Genomic DNA, 26,187 nt, shown 5'->3' on the forward strand with positions numbered 1-26,187 from the left:
AATATATATTTTTTAATTCTTTATTATAAGGAATGACTCTCTGGAAGAGGGAGGGAGGGATGCTGGGAAATGTGGATAATGTAAAAAAAAAAGAAATAAAAAAAATTTAATGAAAGAAATTTAATCTTACTTCTGTGGAAAATCACCATTAGAATGTTGCTCCTGCATATGCCCAAGAGGGTGTAAAAGCTTATCTGGCAGTTAAACAGCTGGAAAGTACCTCCTGGAACCTCCTCCTCCTCCTCTTCCCCCATCCCCTCCACCTCCACCTTCACCTCCACCTCCACCTCCACCACCACCACCTCCACCTCCACCTCCACCTCCACCACCACCACCTCCACCACCACCACCACCACCACCACTGCAATAGGGAGGCCTCAATTGACACTGGGACTAGCCCAGTTAAAACGGATTGAAACTGGTTTTGTGATCCAACATGTCTGCTTATACTTACAAGCTATGGGGAACTATGACCAAATAAGGTAAAAAGAAAAAAGGGGAATGGGGCACAGAAATGTGGTGAACAGGATATGTAAGCAGGGCTGAAACTCACTTGGGTGGTTTAGGAATTCTGGATAGGCTGTAAACCCTGTGTACCCAACCAATGGGGAACAGGTGAGGGAAATTGGAAAAGGATAAAATGCTGTGTATCTGTCTTAAATGGGTGTGCCTACTAGTGAATCACCTATTCTTGTGAGAAGGTTAAATAAAACTCCTTCCTGAATTCAATAATGGCCATGCAGAGTTCTTGATAAGACATTTGTTGCTTATACTTCTACCATAAAACACTCAAAGCTCCCTCAAGGGCTCTATCTATGCTTAATCCACAAAGGCTCACAGACATCTGATCTTCAAAAATTTCCTGTTATCATTAATGTTTGACATATTCATCCAATTCTAATTTCAATGAAATCTAATCAAGACGACTTAAGACAGAGATCATGCACACACATTTGGAAGCTGAGTGTAATCATCACAACAATGTACAAATTCTTAGAAAATGCCAAAGGCTGATCCTAATAAAAATCAAAATAAAAGATTTTTAAATGTTTAGGTATCACATGTAATAACTATCAAAATTACTTAGGCCCAAATATCACCACCCAAATAGCCTTGTAAGTTGTAAGAGGGCAAGGACTGACTGTGTCTTTTTTTATCTCAGGAAATTAAATGTTTGGTGTATTAAATAACAATGCTAAAGTTCTAGATGGATTTAATGTTAGATGCATCATATGAAATCTTAAGACATTACTAAAGAGTTAACCATAAATATGACATAATAACCAAAAATATCCATGTAACATAAAGTTAATTGACATTTTATTTAATAATGTACACAAATTAAGAATGACTTTCATACCTCTCTCACTGTCAATTCTTATCCCTTTTATTTTGTCAACATCTGAATTCTTTAAAATTCACTGAAATTTGTTAAATTTAATTTGAATACTTTTCAAAGATGAATCCAATACTCATACAGTTCTATCAACTACTCTATTAAAAAAAAGCCTGCATAGTTTAACATACAACAAATGTTTTCTAAAGTAATTTCATAGAAACTACATTAGCTGTCATTATAAAAATCGAATGATCCCTTTCGGTGTTGCCTACATCTCAAAGTGCATTGAAATCACTTATTTTCAATGAAATAGCAAAGTACACAGTACATATACAATGCCATATAAATACAGTTTTGCAAAACATATAATATATTTCCAAGGGTAACCAAGAGTTGAAATACAGAATCTCCATATACACATATATTTTATATAACTAGCTAACAATATAGTTGTCTAAATGAACATACATATAGTCTATTTCAGTTACTATATCATAAATAATTATATTAAATAAAACTAAAACTGAGTATAAAGGTAAAAAAATTTCCCCCATTAAGATGCAATAACAACTCCAATATGCTCTTTTCTACATCTCCAAATCAAAAGGAGAGTTCAAAAACTGTGTAAATATATACACACACAGCCAAGATAAAATGCAAATGGCTTATTTCATTCATTTTTATATAAAGCTAAAAATATTCCTCAGGCATAGAGTATTATTTAAATTTCACTTTCTATTACCATTATCAGAACAACTGGTTTATCTCCAAAACCAGAAATTACTTACTTGCTACCTCCAGCGATGCGTTATGGCTCACAGCTTCTCCAAGATAATTCCGTGCTACACAGATGTAGACCCCTTCATCAGGCCTACTTTTTCGACCATGTACTATACGTAAGAAAAATAAAGATCCACTTGGAAGTAACATCCGGTGTGAACGAGAGTCATCTTTGTCTGTTTCCACTCTTTCTCCTCCTTTATACCATTCAATAGTTGGTGTGGGTCTGCCTTCTGCTTTACAGTTCAAAGTAGCTGGTTCGCCTTTAGAAACAATGAGATCAGAAGGATGTTCAACAATACGAGGAGGAAAATCCTCCTGACGAAGACGGGAGCCTGTAGGAGAAATTAAAAATAATGATATATTCATGTATTACTTTTAACAAATTTCAATTTGTTTTGTTTAAAAAGGCTTTTAAATTCCTTGGTCTATCATTCAAGAACTCATACAATCTCTTCTCAATCTATCTTTGCTAAACTATTTTCCACTATCCCCAATGTAAAACCAGGCAGCCCAGGTTACCCATATGACTCATTCCTTCCTGCATGCTTTGATGTCCTAGATCTTTGCTCTCCTCTCAGCCTAAGTCCTAGCTGGCCTTCCTAGAAGCATTTCTAGTCCTCAGTCAATTTTAATTAACTTATATCAAATTACACTATTTTTTTCTCCTTTTTTAAAAATTTATTTACTGTTCCAATGAATGTAAAAGGTGACTCTGAACAAACTTTGGAGCTACAGAACCCATAAATGACACAGAGAAGCTAACTTCCCATTGAGGACAGCCTGGCAGGAAGTGGCCATCGATGTACTCTGAGAGACGACCACAGCTCCACTCCAGCCCAAGGTCTTACACCCAGGGGGGTCTGACCAGCCACAGGGTGGAGGGACTTAAGATCGCCAGAAGCTGTAGAGGTTCCAGAATTATGAACACACAGATGCTAAGGACAAAGTGAGAGGTCAGTGCAGTATGGACTTTGAGACCTGGTAATTCGGGAGTGCGGCTGGCCTTTGCCCCTGGGGCAAGAAATGGCTGAAGTACCACCACCATGCAGCTGCTGCCACGTGGCAGTTTCATCTCCTGGCCTTCAGATTGTAGGGGGACAAAGCAACCAGTCTGAGGGATAATCACTCTTGCTTTAACCTGCTTGAATCTGGATTGCTGTCTAGGGTGGAGGTCCCGGGGTGCGTGACCAGTGTTCCAGAGCCAGTGGAGGCTTCTAAAAGGGCACCCAACATAATATCTTTGGCATCTGAGAAAGCCCCAGCATTTAGGACAAAGCTCCCCTGTCTTGTGGCAGAGTCCTACTGTGGCAAAAAGCCCAAAAGTCAAGTAATTGGGTGGCAATATGAGCAGGCAAAGGAAGCAAAGCAAACAGAGCTATTCAACTTTACACTCCTATTTTGGGGACCAAAAGGATCAAAGCATGGAACAGGAGGAAGACAGTGAAGTCAGAACTCCTGTACCAAAAGCTTCCAAGAAAAATGCAAGTTGGTTACAAGCCATAGAGGAGCTTAAAAAGGATTTTGAAAACCAAATGAGAGAAGTGGAGGAAAAATTGGGAAGAGAAATGAGAACAATGCAAGAAAATTATGAAATGAGAGTCAACAACCTGACTGAAGAAAATAACACCTTAAAAATATACTAACTCAAATGGCAAGACAGGCTCAAAAAGGCAATGGGAGAATGTCTTAAAAAGCCGAATTTGCCAGATGGAAAAAGAATCTCAAAAGTTCACTGAAAAGAATCATTCCTTCAGAATTAGATTGGAGCAAATGGAAGCTATTGATTTTATGAGAAATCAAGATACTATTAAACAGATCTAAACACATGAAAAAATAGAAGGCAATGTGAAATATCTCATTGGGAAAACCACTCACCTGGAAGAGAGAGCCAGGAGAGATAATTTTAAAATAACTGGACTACCTGAAAGCCATGATCAAAAAGAGAAACTAGAAATCATCCTTCAAGAAATTCTCAAGGAAAATTGCCCTGAAGTTTTAGAACCAGAGGGCAAAATAGAGGTTGAAAGAATCCACTGATAACCTCCTGAAAAAGATCCCCCCCAAAAAAAAACTCCTAGGAATATTATAGCTGGGTTCTGGAATTTCCAGATCAAGGAGAGAATATTACAAGCAGCCAGGAAGAAACAATTTGAATATTGTGGAAACACAATCAGGATAACCCAGGATCTGGCAGCTTCTACACTGAGGGATCGAAGTGCTTGGAATATGACATTCTGGAGGTCAAAGGAGCTGGGATTAAAACCAAGAATCACCTACCCAGCAAAACTGAATATCATGTTTCAGGGGAAAATATGGTCATTCAGTGGAATAGAGGACTTTCAAGCATTCTTGATGAAAAAATCAGAGGTGAATAGAAAATCTGACATTCAGATACAAGAAGCAAGAGAAGCATGAGAAGGTAAACAGGGAAAAGAAATCATAAGGAACTTATCAAAGTTGAGCTATTTACATCCCTACATGGAAAATTGATAATTGTAACTTATGAAAATTTTTTCAGTATAAGAATAGTTGAAGGGAATAGAAATGCATATATATTATATATATATATATATACACATATATATATGTGTGTGTGTGTGTGTGTGCGCGTGTGTGTGTATATGTGTCTGTCTATATAGGAGGGTATATGGGCATGTGAATACATATGTGAATGTGTGTATATATGTGTACAGGTATGCATAGAGAGAGGGCACATGACCAATTTAATATGAAGGGATGATACTTAAAAGGTAAAATTAAGAGGTGAGAGAGGAATATAATGAGATGAGATGGGGAGAGATAGAATGGGGTAATCTGTCTCATATAGAAGAGGCAAGGGAAAATGGTCACAATGGAGGGGAAGAACAGGGAAGCAAAAGGGAATGGGTCAAACTTATTCTCATTGAATTTGGCTTAGGGAGGGAATGACATACACACTAAATGGGGTATCTCACCCTCCAGGAGAGTAGGGGGAAGGAGATGAGAGGAGGGATGATGGAAGGGAGGGCAGACTGGGGGGAGGGAAGTTGGAAGCACCCACTTTTGAAAAGGAACAGCATCAAAGAAGAGAATAGAACAAGTGGGTGGTGGGATAGAAGGGAGGGAAATATAGTCAGTCTTTTACAACATATCCACTATGGAAATGTTTTGTATAGCTACACATGTACAACCTATATTGAATTGCTTATCTTACCTATAAGGGTGGGTGACAAGGGAGGAAGGGAATGAATCTGGAATTCAAAGCTTTAAAATCAAATGTTATATATATATATATATATATATATGTGTGTGTGTGTGTATATATACTATTACTAATATTATTTTACATGTAACTGGGAAATAAGATATACAGGCACTGGGGCATAGAGATCCAATGTGCCCTACTGGAAAGTCGGAGGGGGTATGGGAGAAGATATGGGAGACAGCAGATTGGAGGAGGGGATATCCCGTGGGATTGCTATTTTGGGGTGGTGGGTAGGGGGAAAAATGGGGAGAAAATTTTTAACTCAAAATCTTGTGGAAATGAATGATGTAAACTATAAGTTAATAAAGCATTTCATTAAAAAACTTATTTACTATTGGTTTACAACATTTTGTGTAACAAGTTTTTGAGTTCTAAATTTTCTCCCCCTCTCTCTCCTACCCCCTCCCCTCCATGGCAGCATATAATCCGATACAGGTTCTATATATGCCCTCATATTAAATATTAGTGAAATTGTAAAGAAGAATTATAACCAATGGAATGAATAACAAGAAAGAAAAAAACAAAACAAAAAAGGGAGAGAGTAAGTCGTTTGCTTCAATCTGCATTCAGACTCCATAATACTTTCTCCGGTTATGGATAACCCTTTCTATCATGAGTCCTCTGGAGTTTTCTAACCTTGCATTGCTGAGGGGAGCCCAGGCTATCAAAGTCAGTCATCACAGATACAATGTGTTTGTAATTGTGTACAGTGTTCTCCTGGTTCTGCTCTGCTCACTCGGCATCAGTTTATATAAGTCTCCCCAGGTTATTATAATGTCCACTTGCCCCTCATTTCTTAGAGTACAACAGTATTCCATTACATTCATACTACAACTTGTTTAGTCATTGCCCAGTTGATGGGAATCCCCATGTACAGTATTTTTTTCTATAAATATGTTGTGCTTTCCCATTAAGATTATAAGCTCCCTGAGAGTAGAGACTTACAGTAGAGATTGTATAAGAATATGTTTTATAAGCCCTAATGCCTGCGGTAAGCATAGAAATAAGAAGAGCTTACAATTACAGAGTACACGAATATTCATAAAGGGCTTTTTTATAACAATCCTACAAAGTAGACAGCACATATAATAAATCTCATCCCAATTTACAGATGAGAAAATTTGGCTTAGATCCAAGTGTCAAAACTACAGCCTGGACCAAGACCTTCTGGTTTATTCCCTGTGGGGTTGAGGGAGTGGGGGACAACAGGGAAGTCAATTTGGGTTAAGTGATTTACCCACAACTATTAAGTATCTGAAGCCAAATTTGAATCCAGATCCTTCTGACCCCAGGACAAGTGTTCTATTCACTGCACCAACTAGCTGCCCCTTCTGATTTATTCTTTAAAATATTTCTGAATAAATGCTCCCAAGTATAACTTCAAAACATGATTAATGAGAAAAAGATGTGACAGAGACCAAGATTAATGATTCCAAAATCTCCTTGGGGTAGTTACTCACCTTTATATATAAATCAGTTACATATCAAAAATAAAATTTAAATTAATTATTTGGAATTCCAAATGTATTTCCCCATAGAAACACTATCTTTATGTACTTATGTAGATATAATTCTTAGCTCCCTATTTCATCCCACAAAAGCTTATTTAACTCATTATTCAGATAGGTAGGTAGAAAAAAATGAAATGTAGTACTGCATACTGTTAAAATTAATTATCTGAAATAAAAAAGAAACTGAGGAAAAAGTTACCAAGCCATCTATGATTTAATTTGTAAAGCTAGCATTTGCATACTACATCAGGTCACCTGACTCCTCAGAGTTCTGAGACAAGGAATGATTTACAGAACTGATTTTATAACAGGAAAGAGGAATTTTAAAAAGGCAGAAACTTGTTTTGAACATAACTGAATTGGACAAGGCAGGTCACCTGACTAATTAGCTTCTCCCTGGCTTTCTTAATCCTATCCAGAAGTCCTTTCCTTGCAGGTGGTGCCTTTTGTAAACAGAAAGTATACTGAGAAAGGGAACTTGTCCTGAAAAGTTAGCAGTCAACTTCCTTTCTTAGAAGAGTCCACCCAGAGATCAAGAAAAAAAAGGTGGCTTATCCTCTAAGACTGGAAAGAGGAAATTAACCCCTAGCTAACCTTTCTCCAATTGCCAGAAAAGGGAATTTAAATTTAGCTTCTGGTAAACCCCTGTTTCTGATGGAAAGGGAAATTTTTTAGCCTTTTGAAAAACCTTATAATTTTATGATTATTTTATCCTTCTAAATTATATGTTACTAAATGATGAAGTCTTATCAATCTATCTATTCCCTAAATCTATAGGTGACCTAGACTTAAGAGACTATGTTAGTCTGGCTTACCTGTTAAGGCCAGGTTTTCCTAAAGAAGTGAGTTTAATCCTATAATCAAACTAAAAATAAATCAAAGTAATCAGTATTGATTTCCTGTTCAAGAACAGAGGTATCAACATCACAGGGTACAAGTACCTGCAAAATTCCCCAGGGCAGAAACCAGATTAAAATGGAACTGGGAAATATTTAGCAATATAACAACAAATAGAACATAACACAGATAATGTTAATTTGAAGTTTTTTAAGTCAACATGTAGCTTCATAGGGATCATTTCTATTTGAGTATGACACTACTACTGTAGACCTTAAATGCCATTGAGTAACAAAGCCTCTATGGGAAAACAAATTCACAATGCAACTTGTGGCACCAACAATCCATATCTTTCTATTGCAAAATGATTAGGGCCACTTCTAACTGCAAGTCACTGATAAGTTACTAACATGGCCTGGAGCCTTTGACTCCAGCAAGGTAGCCACAGTTGACAGGGAGCCAGGTTCAAAAACAGGAATCTGGCTTGTATAAACGTTTCAGGACACATCATAGTTCCAGGTACTCCCCTAATAAACAATTTTAATTTCTTCTGGGACTATAAGGAATTGGCCCCTTTGCTTCCCTTTCCACGGCTACCACTTGCTGGTTCTAATCAATATTTATTTCCTTTCCTGGTACACTATGGAAAAGGATATAGTTTCACAGCTTCTTCCCTATATTCCCATTTCATAAATAAAGTCTTTTTTTTTTCCTTTAAGAACTCCCAAAGTAATTTTTTGACAAGAGAAAACAAGAAATAATAAAAAAGTTTCTTCCTATGCACACTTCTTTTTTTCCACCTTAATGGGGTCAGCAAAGAAAATTACATACAGATGCTAGTGATAACTCTCCCTACCCAAAGAAACAAAAGTTGATCTACATTTCAAAGGAAAGATAAATAAATTCTGGCTATCATAACATGGGGGAGGGGCAGGGTTTTGAAAGTAGGATATACATTGGTGGGAGCTGATCACTTCTTAAGCTCTTTCCAACTCATAATCTATTTTCCTACAGCTGCTGCAAGATTAGACTAATAATGGCATACAAGAGAATTTGTTGGCATAATAGAGAGTAAAGAAGGACTTGCTTTGGGTGTTTAGTCTTTGATTTAACCTTTATTACCTCGATTCTTATCACTGAAGACCTGATTTTTGGATAAACCAAGAATATATGGCACAAAACCCAGCAGAAGAAGAAAGAGAGGGAAATTCCCAAAAGCAACAAAAAGGAAAATTAAAATTGTAGCAGCCAGAGGAAAGTGAATTCATGTAGATGCCCCAATTTTCTGGGTGACCATTAATATACAAAAATTTTGTAAATGACATGTCATCTATATTATAGTAACACACAAACATCCCCAAAATGTTATAAAATAAATAATCCCTTCCACTTCGTTCATTGTCCTAAAATCATCATTTTAAAGCTGAAAAAGAGCTTTGAAATCAGTCTAACCTCCTCACATTCTACAACTGTGGAAACTGAGGCCCAGAAAAATAAAATGACTTGCCCAAGGTCATCCTAGGAGTTAAAGCCTTATGACTACAAATTCTTCCCACTAAACCACTCTATCTCTCAAGGGTAGAAGGGGAAGCATGATGGTAAAAGGCAGGGTCCAGAATCTTTAAATGTACCCCAGACTTTAATGGAAGGATCCCAAAGTACATTGGCAGAAAAGTATGAAATTGACTAGCCATCAGACACTTGTCCTATAGCATAATGAATAAAGGAAGATTTTTTTAAACTATCAAACTGATATTTTTTAATCATTCTAAATTATTTCCTTTAAACAGTCTTTTCCTTGCTAAAAGTGTAAAGGTAATAGAGAAAAACTCTGGGATATCTAAAATCTTACTAAAATGAAACATTCTAGAGAGTCAAGTTATCACTTCAAGAACCAATTTCTCTTTTAAAAATATACCCTATGTTTCCTTATATTCTTAAAGCACAATGAACATAATTTAATCTATTCTTTATGACTGCAGGGTTATCATCTGAACATCAATTACTATGGTCACAAAGTGATGCCCTGAGGACTTAGCTGAATACATGAAGCTGTTTACTTTGACATTAAATTGCCTGGCTAGGGCAATTTTTGAGTTCTGTCTGCTCAGAGTTTTGTGACTCCTCCCTTACTGTCAACTGTAACTTCTGCTTGCCTCTAGCATTTCCTACTATAGATCTAGAAACTGTATATTCAAACCTTCTTGAAGAGTTGAGCATTAGAATATTTGGAACTCAAAGGCTTGTGGAACTGAATGCTGTGAACTAAAAGTAGATTTAAAAAAAAGAAAAAAGTAAAGCACTACAATAACATCGCTTGCATTTGGGTTCAAAACATCATCTTACAAGGAGAGGAAAGAAGATATATTATGAAAAGAAACAAGTGAACACGAACTCAAAAACATTCAGAAATTTCTCACAAGATGTACTGAAACCATGACACAGAAACACATCTAGCTAAAAAAAATCCAAAAATTCTGATATTTTGTAAAATTAATAAGAGTTAGTTGAACAGGTTTGCAGAAATATTTAAAGTTTTTTCATGAGGAAAACAGAAATGTGACTCTGGAATAGGAACTAAGAAGTAAAAAAGGGAAATTAAAAGAAATGGAATAGTGAGATGGAGTCAGGGGCAAAGAGAAAGAAGGAACCCCTCAAAGCACACTAAGAAGATAAGAAAAAATGTCTTAAAGTAAAAGAAAATGACTGAAGCAAAATTAATTTTCATTCATTTAAAAAACAGTTGTATACACTATGCATTAATTGATAAAGAGCAGAAATGGGTTTCATAATAACAAAAAGTTTGAAAGATACTCATCTTGGATCTAATTCAGTTGTGTGACCCTCAAAGTTGCCTGGGTGACGTGAACATTAAATGAACCAAATAACTATATCAATACCAGAACTGAGCCAGCCTCCCTCAAGCCCTACAAGGAATGATAAGCATCATCAGGCCTTGAGGTACTTAAGATTACAAAATATGGTAGAATTCCTAATATTTCTTATATTTCACATTTAAGCCTAGAATTGTGCCACAGTTAGGCTGATGGTTGGAAGCAAGGGAGTCAGATACCTCTTTTAGAAGTTTATTCCTCAGGTTTTCAGCACATTATGAGAAATACTTCATCTTATTAGAAGTTTCAACATTGGCATCACTGAAATATTAAGCATATGGCTTGCCTAAGGAGATAATACTGATGAAGCTGTGTTGTTTGAGAAGAAAATGCTAAGAGATTTGCAATTATTAAAAATAAGCCCAGAAGTCTGAACCTTCTGGGCAAACTTTTCAGAGAAGGAATCTATAATTTTCTGGTGGACCATTTTAAATATGTTACTTAATGTTAGGTGGCAGTGGTCACAAAGCTACCTGTGAGCTCTTCTAGCTTAAATAACTTTCAAAGTCAGGTTGAGGAAAATATTCTGCCTCTTTTTCTTGACATATCATCTACTTCAGCTTAACAAGCTAAAAAGGAGTCTCTAATCTCAAATATCAGGGACAATCTTCCTCAAATACCACGTAGTTAAACAACTCTAAGTAGATCTGATTTGCTTATCACAATCAGGGTTTTTAGCAGTACTCTAATCTTGTTTTAGTATTTCAGTTGATACTTTCCTGGACCCAGACAGGTAACACCATTAAATATGGTCCTAGTATACAGTCTATTATATAACAAGTCATAGGGTCAACTCAATATGAATAATCTCATCACTGGTAGGTTGATCAAAAGCCACTGCTCAACACCTCATTAAAGCTATTAGGTGACTTGGGGAATGGAAAAGAGGCCACTGGTACTGGCAAAGAGTACTAATAATCTTGCAATTTTTAAGTCTTCTATAAACAACTTTTAGTAATCTAAATGGAAAATAAGTACCTATTGGACAACAAATAAACATAGTGCTAGAGAAAATAAACTGCATTAATGCTGACGTTCATGGAAGAAAATTAACAAAAAGACAAAAGTTGTTGCTGCAAAAACTGACTTGAAGGTTTTCCTAGGAAAGGCAAACAAAGAAGGCACATGTACCTAAAACCAGCCAATATTTCATGGAACTCTGAGTGATGTCACTGCAAAGCTCATGATGAATATAAGCAAAGAGAGCATCATGAAGATAATTTTAAGTTTATACACCAATATCTGCTACATGTGCGGCATAAAGGACAGAGAACTGGCATCAGAGTCAGAAAGAACTGGTTCCTATGGTCTCTAATACTTCTTGATGATGTAGCCCTAGGCAAGTCATTTAATTTCTAAGTAACTTGATTCTAAGATTAAGTTTCAGAAATGCTGTTGCTGTGCATTATTACTGGAGAGAGAGAAAGATAACTCCTCATCAGGAGCTCCCCAAAGCAAGGAAATCTCAGGTCTAATCTCTGCAAATCTGCTGCACAGGATGAAGAGGTAGAGACATACTAAGAAAAAAACTTGTTAGATATTCCAAACTAAATCAACATTAATGGATACTGATCCTTAATTATGTGAATGTGAAGGTCTCCACAAGAGAAAATGGAAAAATACTGGAAATCATGGTTCAGGATTGAGCAATGAAAAAGGCCAAAGACTTACAGGAATATTTTGTTCAAGAAGATAAAGCAACATGATGAAAAAACTATGATATGTGAATATAATGGAATATCAATATGCCATAAGAAAGGCCAAAATAGGGGCGGCCAGGTAGCACAGCGAGTAAGAGCACCGGCTCCAGTGTTGGGACGACTTGGAGATCGAATCCCGGGCTCAGACACTCAGCACCACACCCAGAAATAACTGGCCTTGTAACCTTGAGCAAGTTACTTAACCCTGATTGCTTAAAAAAAAAAAAAAGAAATGCCAAAATAGATTCAAAATGAGTGGGATACACCCTCTGTGAAGACTCCTCAGAGTGGAGAAAGAGAGAGAGAAACTATATTGAAACCAGAGACAGGCTTTTGTAAGACCAGACAGATCTGAGTCCTGGCTTCCTAAGAAATTATACATCTCAGGCCCCTTCCCCCTCCCTTGCTGCCACATCAGCACTAAGCCCTGTAGGAGTCTTTCAGGACCCTTCCCCCTCCCTTGCTTTAGCGTTTTCCCAATAAGAACATGTACTTTTGGATTGGCTACACCCTGTTTCCCTGTTCTTTATCTTTTTTGCTGTAAACCTAGGCTGTAAATCTGCCTCCCAGCCAATGGGAATAAGGGATAGTGGTGGGAGGGAGTCTGCATTAGGGTATAAAACCATACTTTGCTTCTGTAACCCTCCTCCTTCCATCAGTCTATCCTGATGGAGGTGATACCCTCTTCTAGCAACAACTGAATAAAAACTTCCTGTTCTTACCCTGAGACATCTCTAAGTTTTTATAAAATTTGAGTAGGAGATTTTTGGAGTGTTCAAACTTTTGGGGTCCCACACAAAAAGAAACTTGAAAGACCTCTATGAGCTGATGCAGAAGTAAAGTGAGGAAAAGTCGAACTTTTATATGACTACTATTATAAGTACTATTGTATGAATAAATTTATAATCCCTCAAATTAATTTTTCATAAATAAGTTTATAATTTATATCTACTTCAAAAAACACTTCAGAACTCTGATCAATGCAATGACAAAACACAATTCCTGAGAATGAGAAATGAAGCATCCCCTCCGAGAAATGTGACAGACTTAAAATGCAGAATGAAGACATACTTAGTCAATGTGGAAATTTGTTTTACTTAGCTGTACATATTTCTTATGAGTTCTCTCTCTCTCTCCCCCCCCCCCTTTCTTTATGTGTCTGTAAAGGGGAGGATGGGGGGGAATAAATACAATGAAAAACAAATGCGTGTTCATTTGACAAAAATGATAAATTTTTTACAATTACAAAATAGAAAACTAAAAGCTATATAAACTAACAAAATAAATATATAAAAAGCTAACACTAGATATATCACCACAGGCAAGTCCAGAAGTGGGGAACCTGCCGCCTTGAGGCCATATGTGGCCTTCTAAGTCCTTGGTTGGGGTCTTTTGACTGACTTTTAAGTTTTACAGAACAAATTCTCTGACTAAGGGGATTTGTTCTGTGAAGTCTGGATTCAGTCAAAGGGCCACACTTGAGGAGCTAGAGGACCACTTGAGGACCTAGAGGGCCACATGTGGCCTTGAGGCCCCAGGTTCTCCATCCCTGGGCAAGTCTCTGTAGACTTATTCTTCATTTATAAAAATTGAAACAGTAACAGTTGTAGCATTGAGCTTGAATGATTGTGAGAATCAAATGATATAACGTAGGTAAAGTGCTTTAAAAACCTCCAACAGCAATTAAATAAACCATAAATGTCAGCTCCTATTTTATATCTACTTATATTTTACATGACTGACCCTGAATTAAAAATGCTATTAATACTATACATTTCCAAGTCTGATAGCATGTTTTTGTAATTAAAAACACTTTCATTATCAATATGAAGAAAACTTGTGTATTATTTTTCCTGATCAGAACATCAATCCCTTGTTTTTTGCATACCATCATCCTAATTATTCAAGTTGAGGAATATTTTAAGAGATAGTATAAGAAAAATTCATCTTGCAACTAGGAAATACTGCTTTATGATTCTCTATTTCAATCTGCATGCAGATGTCAAATCTAACTGGGTCAAAGAAGGGTGCAGAATAATAAACCTGAAATGCTAATCACCTGACTTTGACAGTACAATAAGAAAGACAATAGGGGTGAAGCTGGTAGCCAGTAAGAACATAGAAGGGAAAACAGAGAATTGGTTTAGTAATGATCCCAATAAAAAAATATACCAGACACATGTAGTAGAGAGTAAGATACATGGATATAAATATTTATGCTGCCCCAGCTAGAAAAAAAGAGATATAAACCTAAGTGCTAAGTATTTAAGGGAAATACATGGAAGTTATATGCTCTTTCCATTCTTTTTTTTTCTGTTTGGAGGGGGGATTGGTAGGGCAATTGGGGTTAAGTGAATTGCCCAAGGTCTGACGGCAAGTGTATGAGTTAAGTGTATGAGCTCACATTTGAACTCAGGTCCTCCTGACTCCAGAGGCAGTGCTCTATTCACTGTGCCACCTAGCCGCCCAAATATGCTCTTTCCAATGGAGAAACCAACCTTTGTTTATGACCATTAATTTCCTTTTCCTTTTTTATAAGACATTTTAATGGAAAAAGTGGGCACAAAGTGACTAGATTATGGTTTTAAGGTGCTGTATTATATTCATTCAAGTATCTCTAAAAAATTTTCTCATTTGCTAATTGCTATTCATTGTTTCCATTTATTTCAAGTCTGCTTCCCTTCTGTGGATAGGGATAGGCTACAAAGAATTGTTTTTGTTTTTTTAATTCCTAAACAGGTTGAGAAACAGAAGTTTAGTCTCATGGTATTCTTAAGAATCAAAAGGAACCTAAGTTTCTCTTCTAGATTCTTTGGTGGAAAACATTAAACCTGAAGAGATTTAAATATCCTTTGGCATTCTTTATCATAGCATCTTGTAACATAACCCCATGCCAACAAATTTCACAAAATTACTAACAGCACAAGGGGACCCAAGTTGTGTAAGTAGCTGACGAACATACAATGAATAGTAATAGAAAATTTGGAGACATCTGTCTGAGGGGATAAAATAATCTTGACAACTAAGTTGTAATTTATCTGCATATCTACATTTTTTTAAAGAATTTTTACTTGGTTCTTAGTCTAGTTATTTAAGCTCCATTTACATTTTACTGAGTAGAACAGTCCCCAATTATTAACATAAATCCTATAGTGGGCACCAATCCTGTAATTTTTCTGTCAAGAATTTCAATCCACAAGGGTATGTTTGCTAAAAATAGCAAAACAGCACCTCTTAATTACACAGTATATATGCTGTTAAATATCCGGTATTGAGTTCTGTACTTTTCCCAATACATATTTTTTTAATTACAACCAAAGAAAGAGCAAAACCATACTTGCACTCTAAATACTTAGTAAACTTCACTTGAAATTCTGTATAAGTGATACTTTTAAGTGAAATTTAGAACCACAGTACGAAATGAATTATCATTTTCCCCCAGCTTCTATACACTTTGTGTAAGTTTATGTGAAATATGACAACCAATTTTCTCTTACAAGGAAAAGCCTCATTTTCTTGAAGATATATTATTGAGCAAGGAATAGTATACAGATGAAAGGGATCATAGTCTAATACATTGGTGTCAAACTCAAAAAGAAACAAAGGTCACTAAACTGTACATACAAGCCATTTGATCTTGGGCAAGTCACTTAACCCCAACTGCCCTGCATTCCCCCCTCCAAAAAAAGCAAAACAAACAAGCACACACACACACACACACACACACACAACAACAACAACAACAACAACATACATACAGCTCCCTGTGGGCCTCATATTAACTTAGAAGATCACATGTGTTTATAATGAGATAGGAACTTCTTATAATGTGGTTCAGAATATACTTGGGAAAATTATGAGCCCCAAGTTTGACACTTCTGGTCTGGTAGATAAAAAGTTGACCTAAGAATCAGGAAAAACTGTTTTCAACTACTGATAGCCACATGATATTTGTGTGATCCTGGGCAAATCACTTAACCCCTCAAGTGCCTATAAACAACTTTTGGATTATAATTTTAAGAACAAATACCAATCTGAGTTGTTAGGAGGAGGTTGTTCACCAGGAATTCTTTATGACTTATGAGGTTCACCCTATACCTCTCCTCTCCCGACCCAAAAAAACACATAAAACCATTTCACATTCTTTGACAATATTAGGTATTTAACATGAATAAGACTTTAAAAATGTGAGGATGTCATCATTAAAGTAGTGAGTACCTCTATCTCCCTACAAAGAGAATCAGAATCTTTTTCCAGGGGCATGTATACTTGACACATACAACAGGATGAACATAATCCAAGCTACTTGGGAAAACATAATGTATTATGGTCCTAAGGAGAATAACTACCAGAGACAAAACAACACAAGATTAAATATCAAAAAGGACTGGCAAAACATAGGTTTCTCTCAAGGAGGAGGTCTTCCTGTTGTGGGATCCTTTGCAATGCAAAGGTCCCTTGGTCTATACAGTTACTCTACATGCTAAAGCTATGAAGAGGGCATAAAGCTGCTCTCCTCTAATGCAGAGAATATAGGACTTTGGAGAGAATGATTTGTTTCCTAGATGCTGGAAAACTGTTACTCATCTGCTGAACTATCAGAAAAATTCCCCTAACACACGAGCTTCCTTCCATATGATGAAAATAAAAAGCTTTCTGCCTGGTAGTGTGATCTACCAAAGTCTAACTCTTCTAATGTCTTATTAAGCCATGATGGTGACCCCTGATTTCCAAAGACTATACCTGTAGAATAGGGGTTAGAATTTTTTGGCCTGTGTAATTCATAAAGAAGACCTAAAAAGATATGAAGGGTTTGTAGTCTGCATTGGTGGAGATGGCTCCTGGAATTGATGAAATGAGAAAGCTTTTGAAGTCCTGAAGCAGGTATGCCTCTAATACATATTCTTACAGCATCAATCAGACATCTCAAACTCAAAATAACCAAAATAGAACTTAATATAGTTTCCTAAAAATCTCCTCCTTTTCCAAACTTTCGCATTTCTATTAAGAGTGTCACTATTCTTCCAGGCCCTCAGGATCATTATTTTGACATCATCCTCAGCTCCTGAATGACTCTGCTACTGCATATCCAACTGTGACAGATGACTCACACTGAAGTTTCCTCATTTCCTTTAACTCCCCGTTACATTCCTATCTCTTCTCCATACTTTGCAAACAAGTTCAGTCCTGAGAATTAACTCATGATTTCCAGGAAATGAGGTGATTTGTAAGAAAACTGTACTAATGCCCTTCTGATTGGGCACTTCCAAATTTGGTGAAAGTTAATACGTAATGAAGGATTGCAATTGCTTTGCACCAATTAGAAAGATTGTGAGCTTGCCTCACCAGCCAATGGTGAGGTAGGACAGGTATTAGAGGTGGAGCTAGGATCAGTACAAGAGAAGCCCTCGGTGACACTCCCTGGCTGGTGCCATTTGAGCTACAGGGGCAGTGTCCTTTCTCATGAGAAAGAATAAAGACCTTTTCTGATCTCAGACTCAGACCCCAAACTCTTTCATTTCACATACAACCAATTGCCAAATCTTATCATTTCTACCTTCACTCGTCTCTCTCATATTTAGCTTCTCTCTTAAAACAGTCTCCACCTTAGCTCATGCCCTCCATCACCTTTTGCCTACATTGTTGCAGCTGCCCACTGATTCATATTTTCTGCATGCTACAATGTCAGAACATATAGTATATCAATAACAATGTAGATTAAAATCACAGTCATGTAATGTGTGCATATATACACATACAAATAGTTCAGTTTTGAGGCTAAAATGAGTTCAATGTGAAGAAACAGAGTTTTTCTATTGATGCTGCCTCTCAATTCCATTGTATAGAATTAGCTTGATAACAAAAGCTTCCTCCAAGCTAAATCATTAGAGTTCTCATCCTACTTTCAAGAATGCAAACCTTAGAATTAAAAGTTCCAATATGTATGGGGGAGCAGGAAACTTCTGATTCAAAGTGCTGGTAGACCTATGAATTACAAAAAATAAAAACAACCACAACAACCCTTTTTTAATGATTACCTTAACATATAAATAAATAAAGTTCAGTTGGGGATTAAACACAAATGCTTAATGGTAAACCAAAGATATTTTTAAAAAGAAAACTACCTAGCCTGCCCCAGATCGTCATGTACTATCAATCAGCTACTAATCAAATAATGTATCTTCTATTTAAAGATCATCAAAATCAGGATAGAAAAAGTCTCTCTTAAATATCCTAGTCATCCCAGGGCCACATTTAAATATCCTACTTCCAGCAATGCCTGTATCAAAGACTAGAGAATTGCAATTTAAAGGATAATTGTCTAAAGTCAATTATACTTTCAGAAAACAAAATAGTTAAAATGGCCTTTTAAGGGATTAGTAATAAATCCCTACAGGAATGCAGTCTGCTTCAATCATATTTAAAACTGACTCCACTCCTCAGACAGCAACTGAGAAGTTGAGAAGAAACTGCTGACGGAGCAAGGAAATAACCTGATTCTTGTCTATCCCTTTACCACCTTTTCTTCCCTTTCCAATGCTTCTGTAGTTTCTACAGAATTTTTTAGAAATGATTGTTATCTGTATGTCATCTACTACATTTCCCACTGTATTCTTTCTCTAGTTCCCCTACCAGAAAACCACCCCCCAATAAGGCAAAAAGGAAATGAAGGTTGCAAGACCAACAACCCAACTAAAAGGTCTGGTATTACATGCAGCATTGCAGAAACATAGAATCTCATATCTCCACAGAAGGGATGGGGAGTAGGTTCCTTCACATAGCATTTAGGAACAAATCTTGGTAATTCAAATTTCTCAGGATTCCGTTTCAATAATCTTGTTGTTGTATTTTATTTTTATATTGTTGATTTCACCTTTCATCAATTCACACTGAGAGAAATCACTATAGGAGGTTTTTGCTTCTGCATAAAAGCCTGCTAAGAGGATGTAGGCTTACATGGCAGCTAAAAAGACCCTTCTTGAAAATGTCTGGTTAAAACTTGCTGAAACCAGTTTTGTGGTCCAAATGCTTACTGCTATGGGGAACTATGACCAAATGAGGTAAAAAGAAAATAAGGGGAAGAGGCCACCAAAATGTGGGGAATGGGAGATTTAAACATGGGCAGAAACTCACCTGGGGAGTTTAGTCACTCCGGATAAGCTGTAAGCCCATTGGTACCCAGCCAAAAGGGAAACAGGGGAGGGGATATTTACCATCTTGCTTTTAAGGTCAAGGTTTGTTTCTCCCTATTTTCTCTTGACCTTGGGGAGGGGATATAAATTGGGAATATGAAATTTAAAACTGTTTATTTGTCTCAATGGGTGTACTGACTTGTTGAATACCAGCTCTTGCAAGAATGTTAATAAAAGTCCGTTCACTGATGTCTTCATGGACTTCTTAGTAAAACACTTGTTTCTTACAATATAAATATTCCAATGTCTATTTTCTGATTACGCAGAATAATCATTTCTCATAGAACAGTGATTATATTACTTTATTCATTATATTATATTGTTATATTATATTAAATATATTCATTATATTAATGCTCTACAATTTATTTAGCCATTTCCCAACTGATGGCCATTTACTTTGTTTCCCATTCTTTACAAATCATTACAAATATCTTATATATATATATATAATTTGTAAATATCATTGCAAATATTATGTCTAGCAGTGGAATTTCTGTGTCAAAGGAAATAAAGATTTTAGTCACTATGATTAATTTTGGCCTTCTTTCATCAAAGCTAAAAACAAATGGCTCTTCTCAAGTTTTCTCATGAGAACTAATTGATCATGTCCTCTGACCACTTAGTTATTAAAGAATAGCTTTTGATCTTATGTGTTTCTATTACTTTTCTATATGTATTGACTATCAGGACCATATTTTTTTTAAGCAATCAGGGTTAAGTAACTTGCTCAAGGTTACACAGCCAGGTGTTTCTGGGTGGGTGCTAAGTGTCTGAGCCCGGGATTGGATCTTCAGGTCATCCTGACACTGGAGCCGGTGTTCTTACTCACACTCGCTGTGCTACCTGGCCACCCCTGTCAGGACCATATTAAAGATATCTGACATAAACATTTTTCCAACTAAATTGTTCCCCTTCTTATCTAAGTTGCATTAATTTTGTTCATTCAAAAATTTTTAGATAAGTGTCACATACTGGCTATGTTGTTATAAGCACAGTACTCAATGTCTTAGTTTCATTCTCTTAATTCATTCATTTCATACCAGGAATTGCCCACACCTATTAAATCACAAAGTAAGTACATATTAATATCAAATTAAATTAAAGAATAAATATTGCAAAGGCAGATGCCCCCAAAATAAATACTATGATTTGATATTCTGAAGTCCACTTGATTAAATTACTTAGAGATAACCTATTATGCGCCTAAAACCATGCTGGGTTACAAAAGAATGCTGATGGAAGTTGATATGTAAAAGTACTAGATAACATTTAGAAGCAAAAATATGGATCAGAAGATAATGTGACCATTAAGTTTTACAAAATGGAATCATGATTTATCAGAAAAAGAGGCCACAGATTGCTGCACTGCAGAGTTGGGAAGCTTTACAACTATATAATTCAATTTCCCCTGTAACTTCCCTACATTCCAAGGACACCAAAATAAGCAATGGAATTTGTTGGTAAAATATTTGATGACTGCTCCTAAACAGAAGGAATATTATCATGACAATAGTAGCTGACTTTCACATTGACTTAGTTGATTTCAAATGGCTTTGACCCAATTTCCCAATGGAGGTCTGAAATGAGACAGATAAGACACAGAACACCCACAGATTCTAAAGGTCAAGAGAAAATAGGCAGAAACAAACCCTGACCTTAAAAGCAAGATGGTAAATTCTCTTACAAATTCTGATTTTAAAAAGAACATATTGTTAAAGATTGCTCAGAATACTAACAATATTTTCCTCAATCTTCCTTTCTGATAAGAAGTTGTCTGGAGGAGGGAAAGATAAATCAGACTAATAACAAACATTATAGGAATAGTCACCAATTAACACTTATTTTTAAATCTTTCTAATTTATCAAAAAATTTACTTAGTAAAGCGTTTTACCCATTTCCATGTATCAGATGTCCTTTTGTTATAATTATTTCATGATTAAACACTAGCAGATACTGTACACAAATGTAGCACACAGAAAAGCCTCTGAATTATTACTACTATAAACACAGAAACAGGACACTCTCTGGCTCTGGCTCCGTATGTCTGTGTGCACCTGTGTGTGTGTGTCTCATTCGACTCTGAGGCCTTCTTGGCAAAAGCTGTACTGATACAATAGTTTATATCTCTTTATACAGAGTACACTTACTGTTCAGAATCTGTTTGAAAACAAAGATGCCAAAAGAAAAAGAAAGACCAAATGAAGACCTGTGACTTGGGCAACTAAAAGCCTTAATGGACGCAGATGTAATACATAAAGAAAATATTTTAAATGGAGACTTCATAAAAATTATTATTCAGCAAAATCTACCTATGAGATGAGGTAGCCACCAGATTTATAATCCCTTTCCACAATCAATGTTTGACTGCAAGTTTCCTAGGCTTTATGTTCTTTTATGGAAGTGATATTATATTTATTTTTGTTTTTCAGAACTTAACTAATGATTAACACTTATTGTTAAACAAAACTTTAAAATATTTATTGAAATGTCATCTTTTAGTTTGTTTACATTACTTAGGACATGATTGGGGGAAAATAGTAGCAAGAAAGAATAAAGTAGAAGGTGTTTTCCCCCCAGCATCAGAACATACTGTTTTAAATATTTTTTAAAAGGAAAAATCTTAGAAATCAGATAATTTATACGATCTGTAAATAATTCCTTAATTCAATTAATGGGAGACAAAGAGCTATGTATCCATATTTCATACAGAGAAGACAAATTTTGTTAAATAAAAGAGATATTAAAATAAATTTTCCTTTCAAGTAAATTTTGGGTGAGATGAAAAAAAAGGATCCAAGAGGACAAGATTTAAGGAGAACCAAGAAGAGAAAAATGAAGGAGATAGTAGAAAAGAAAACACTAAGCCATGGGTAAGCTGAGGAAAATATAGCAATATTCAAAGGTTCAATACAAGTAACTGGTTCTTAGGTAAATTATTCTTAGCATATCCTACTACTTCCTAGTCTGAGAGACTTCACAGTAAAGACGTACTGCAACCTATAATTTTCTCTATCTCACTGCTTTAAGTCTCTCTTCACCAATCAATCCTCCAAACAGCTGCCAAAGTAGTATTACTAAATCCCTGGTCAGACCCTGTCACTCCCCTACTCAGTAAACTACAGTGGCTCACGATTATCCTTATGTCAGTCAAATGCTAGTTCTTGCTTAGCATCTAAAGCCCCTCACAGTCTGACTTCAACCCAAGCCTCCAGCCTTATTTTAAAATATTTCCCTCAATACTGCCTTGTATCCAACCAAACTGTGCTGCCTGTTATTATCCCAACTTAACATTCCACTCCCAACTCTGTGTGGCTGCATAGATCGTCCCTCATTTCCAGAAGGCATTTACTATTCCCTGACACCTCCCAGAATCCCTAGCGCCCATCCATGCTTAGCTCAAATTCCATTTCCTACATGAGGACTAGCCTGAATTTCTAATGTGTAGCCTATACAAGGGAACACTACAATACACTTCCACAACGGGTCTTCCTAGTTTCCAGGCCCCTTTTCTTTCCACTCTTTCCCATCTCTGCTTGTATTTATTATGTATATTTTATGTATAAGCATAGAACTGGTCCTATTGTCTCTCCCAATAAAATGCAAGTATTTTTTTGAAATAGCATTTTTCCCCAATTACACATAAAGATACTTTTCAACATTCATTTTTTAATAAAATTTTGAGTTCCAAATTTTTTTCTCACTCCCTTCCTCCTCCCCAAGATGGCAAGCAGTCTGATATCAGTTACACATGTGCAATCATGTAAACATATTTCCACATTAGTCATGTTGTGAAAGAAGAAAAATAACAAAAGGGAAAGGTCATAAAAACAACAACAAGAAAAGTGAAAACATTATATTTTGATCTATATTCAGACGCCATAGTTCTTTCTCTTGATGTGAATAGCATTTTCCATGAGTCTTCTGAAATTGTCTTGGATCACTGTATTGCTAAGAGCTGTCAGTCATAGTTGATCCCTGTAAAACACTGTTGTTTCTTCGTACAATGCTCTCCTGGTTCTGCTCATTTCACTTAGCATCAGTTCATGTAAATCTTTCTGGATTTTTCTGAAATCTGCCTGCTCATTATTTCTTATAGCACAACAGTATTCCATTATGTTCATATACCACAACTTGTTCAACCATTCTCTAATTGTTGGATATCTCCTCAATTTCCAATTCTTTGCCACTAGCTAGAACTATAAAATGTAAGTTTCTTGAGGACAGAAGCTATTTAATCTTTTACCTTTGTATATTCTGCAACCAGCACCATACCTGGCACATAGAACAAGCTGAATAAATGCTTTTTCAATAATTATGTTAGTAGCACTCTTTTTGAATTGCTAGGCAGGTAATCAGTCAGTGTTCAAGTTTGATGTTTTTTTATTAAAGTCCTAGCACTGTCCACAGGTGCTGTTGGACCTATAAAAAATGTAAAAGATGGTTCACAGGATTAGAGGATTGTTGATATGGAGCTGAAAGGACCCACAGAGGCTTTCTATTTCTACCCTCTCATTTTATAAATGAGGAAATTGAGGCCCAGAGAGAGTAAATGATGAGAATAAAGTAAAACGGGTAGAGGAAAAATTTGAATCTATGTGTTCTATCCACTATACTAATCCATCTACATAGAAACTTGCAGTCTAATAGAGATACAATAGCAGGATCACAGAATTGTAAAAGTCAAATGTGCAAAAAGAAATTTAATTAAATTAAAGCAAATGACTAATGGTCCAAAGAATGATAAAGACAGTGAGTCCTCATGGAGATCAAAGAGAGTAAAGATGGATCAGGTGATCAGTGCAGGCTTCAGTGAAGAGATGAACTTTGAAAGACAAGACAGGTAAGTTTTATATATAGGCAAAGGGAGGGAGGTCATTTGGGAAAGGATATAAAATATAGTTAAGAGAGCTGCATTTCCATTTCAGGATAGTGTGTGTGTGTGTGTGTGCGCATGTGCATTTCTCTCCCCAGAGACTAGCAGATTACCTGAAATGTAGTAGGCACTTAATAAATGATTACTTGATTGATTCCAGGATCATTTAAAAAAGCTTGGAAAGGAAGGTTAAATATCAAGCTCAGGAGCCTGCAGGAAGCAGTGTCAATTTTAGATAAATCCATCAAATATTAAGTACTGTGCTAGGTTCTTCAATTACAAACTATATTTAATGAGGAGATTGCAATAGTTCATATTTATATAGTGCTTGATAATTAAAACAACACTTTGAAGCACAAAAGCACTGATATATTTTAGGAAGAGTGGTAGTAATATACAAAATGGATTGAAGAAGGGAAGAAACTGGAGGCAAAGACCCCTAAAGAAGAAATAACCAGAGCAGTGGTCCAGTAGAGGGATGATATAAACTTGAAGTAAGGTAATCCACAATCTAAATGGAAATGGAAAGAAAAAATTCAGGAATATGGGTTATGAAAGAGGGACCATACAGAACTTTAAGATTCAGGTTTGAGGATAGGAGTAATAAGTGATCTCTACCCAGAGTCAGAAAGCAGAAATTCTTGTAGTGAGAAGCAACTTCATAGCAATAGCATATGGTACTAGATCTTGAATAAACAAAGGTAAAAGATTAAATAGCTTCTGTCCTCAAGAAGCTTACATTTTATATTTATACCAGCTCTTAATGTAGTGGAAAAAAAATTGGAAATTGAGGAGATGTCCAACAATTGGTGAAAAGAAAGTACTATATTTAGAGTTCAAATGTAGGTTCTGTGGCTCTGTGTCACATCACTGTGAATCAACTGAGAGATGTTGAGCAACTTCCTTAACCTCAGTTTCCTCATCTGTAAGATGAGAGAATTGGATTAGACAGTATTCTAAGATCCCTTCCAGTTCATGGTCAAGATTTTCAACCCTTGGGTCTTAGTTTTCTTAGCTATATAAAGCAAAGAATAAGATAAATTATTTCTAAGGTCCTCTGACATTCTAAGATCATTTAAGACCTAAATTTGTTATCCCTATTGTAAAGAGACAGTCTTGTCCAACACAAAAAGATTTTTACACTAAATCTCACAACAAAATCCTTTTCCAGTGTCCTATTGTGCTATCAGGGTGACTTTGGGTATTGCACAAACTCTGGCAGAATGTAGTATTTTAAAAACACTTGAGTAGACTCCCAGTGACAGACTGTTGTGTGTTTTTATTTTAGGACCAGCATAGCTAATTGCAATAATGATCATAACTTACAGGCTGGCTTGTTGATGAACTCTTTGGTGATGGCAACCCATGCAATAAAGAAAAATACAAAATGACTCTCAGTTTAGTATAATCTTTAAATTCCAAGGGATGAGGGAGATGGGACAAATGGAAGAACAGAATCATGAGTGTTAACAATCACATAGTTTTTAGATCATATATAAACATTAACTCAATTACTGAAGACTCTAAAAAGTTAAATAGTTGTCCAAAGTACAAATCAACATAAAGACCTAGACCCCACCAAAATGGATACTGTCACCATAAATTAAAACAGAGGGCCACAGAAATCTAAACAGAAGAAAGATGAGTAAGTTCTCTTTGAGCAAGTAAATTAAGGAGGTAGAGTTGTTTTCATCATGCACTCAAAGGCAACAAGAAATTTCATTCTATGGGACATTTCATTATCTTGTATGGTAGTGTTCACAAACTAACAAACAAAAAGAGAAGAAAGATAAATAGCTTTTCCACCAA

General features: G+C 36.0%; 1 protein-coding gene across 6 annotated transcripts in view; it reads right to left on the reverse strand.

Annotated features, from left to right (window-relative positions):
- Nucleotides 1-314: 314 nt before the first annotated feature.
- Nucleotides 315-26,187, reverse strand: part of LOC138165581 (roundabout homolog 1-like) — a 957,778-nt gene continuing 931,905 nt past the window's right edge. For 4 of the 6 annotated variants that reach the window (XM_069093911.1, XM_069093909.1, XM_069093912.1 and 1 more), the window contains one exon: nt 316-2,454. In XM_069093911.1, the coding sequence (XP_068950012.1) occupies nt 2,120-2,454 (335 nt within the window). In that variant the 3' untranslated portion in view covers nt 316-2,119. Of the gene's footprint in view, nt 2,455-26,187 lie in introns of all 6 variants that reach the window. The other 2 variants (XM_069093913.1, XM_069093914.1) reach the window with 2 other exon arrangements.

The sequence above is a fragment of the Petaurus breviceps genome, unplaced genomic scaffold, assembly GCF_028583685.1.
Source record: "Petaurus breviceps papuanus isolate PSGF00001 unplaced genomic scaffold, PetGlider_PUasm1.0 213, whole genome shotgun sequence".
NCBI lineage: Eukaryota > Metazoa > Chordata > Mammalia > Diprotodontia > Petauridae > Petaurus > Petaurus breviceps.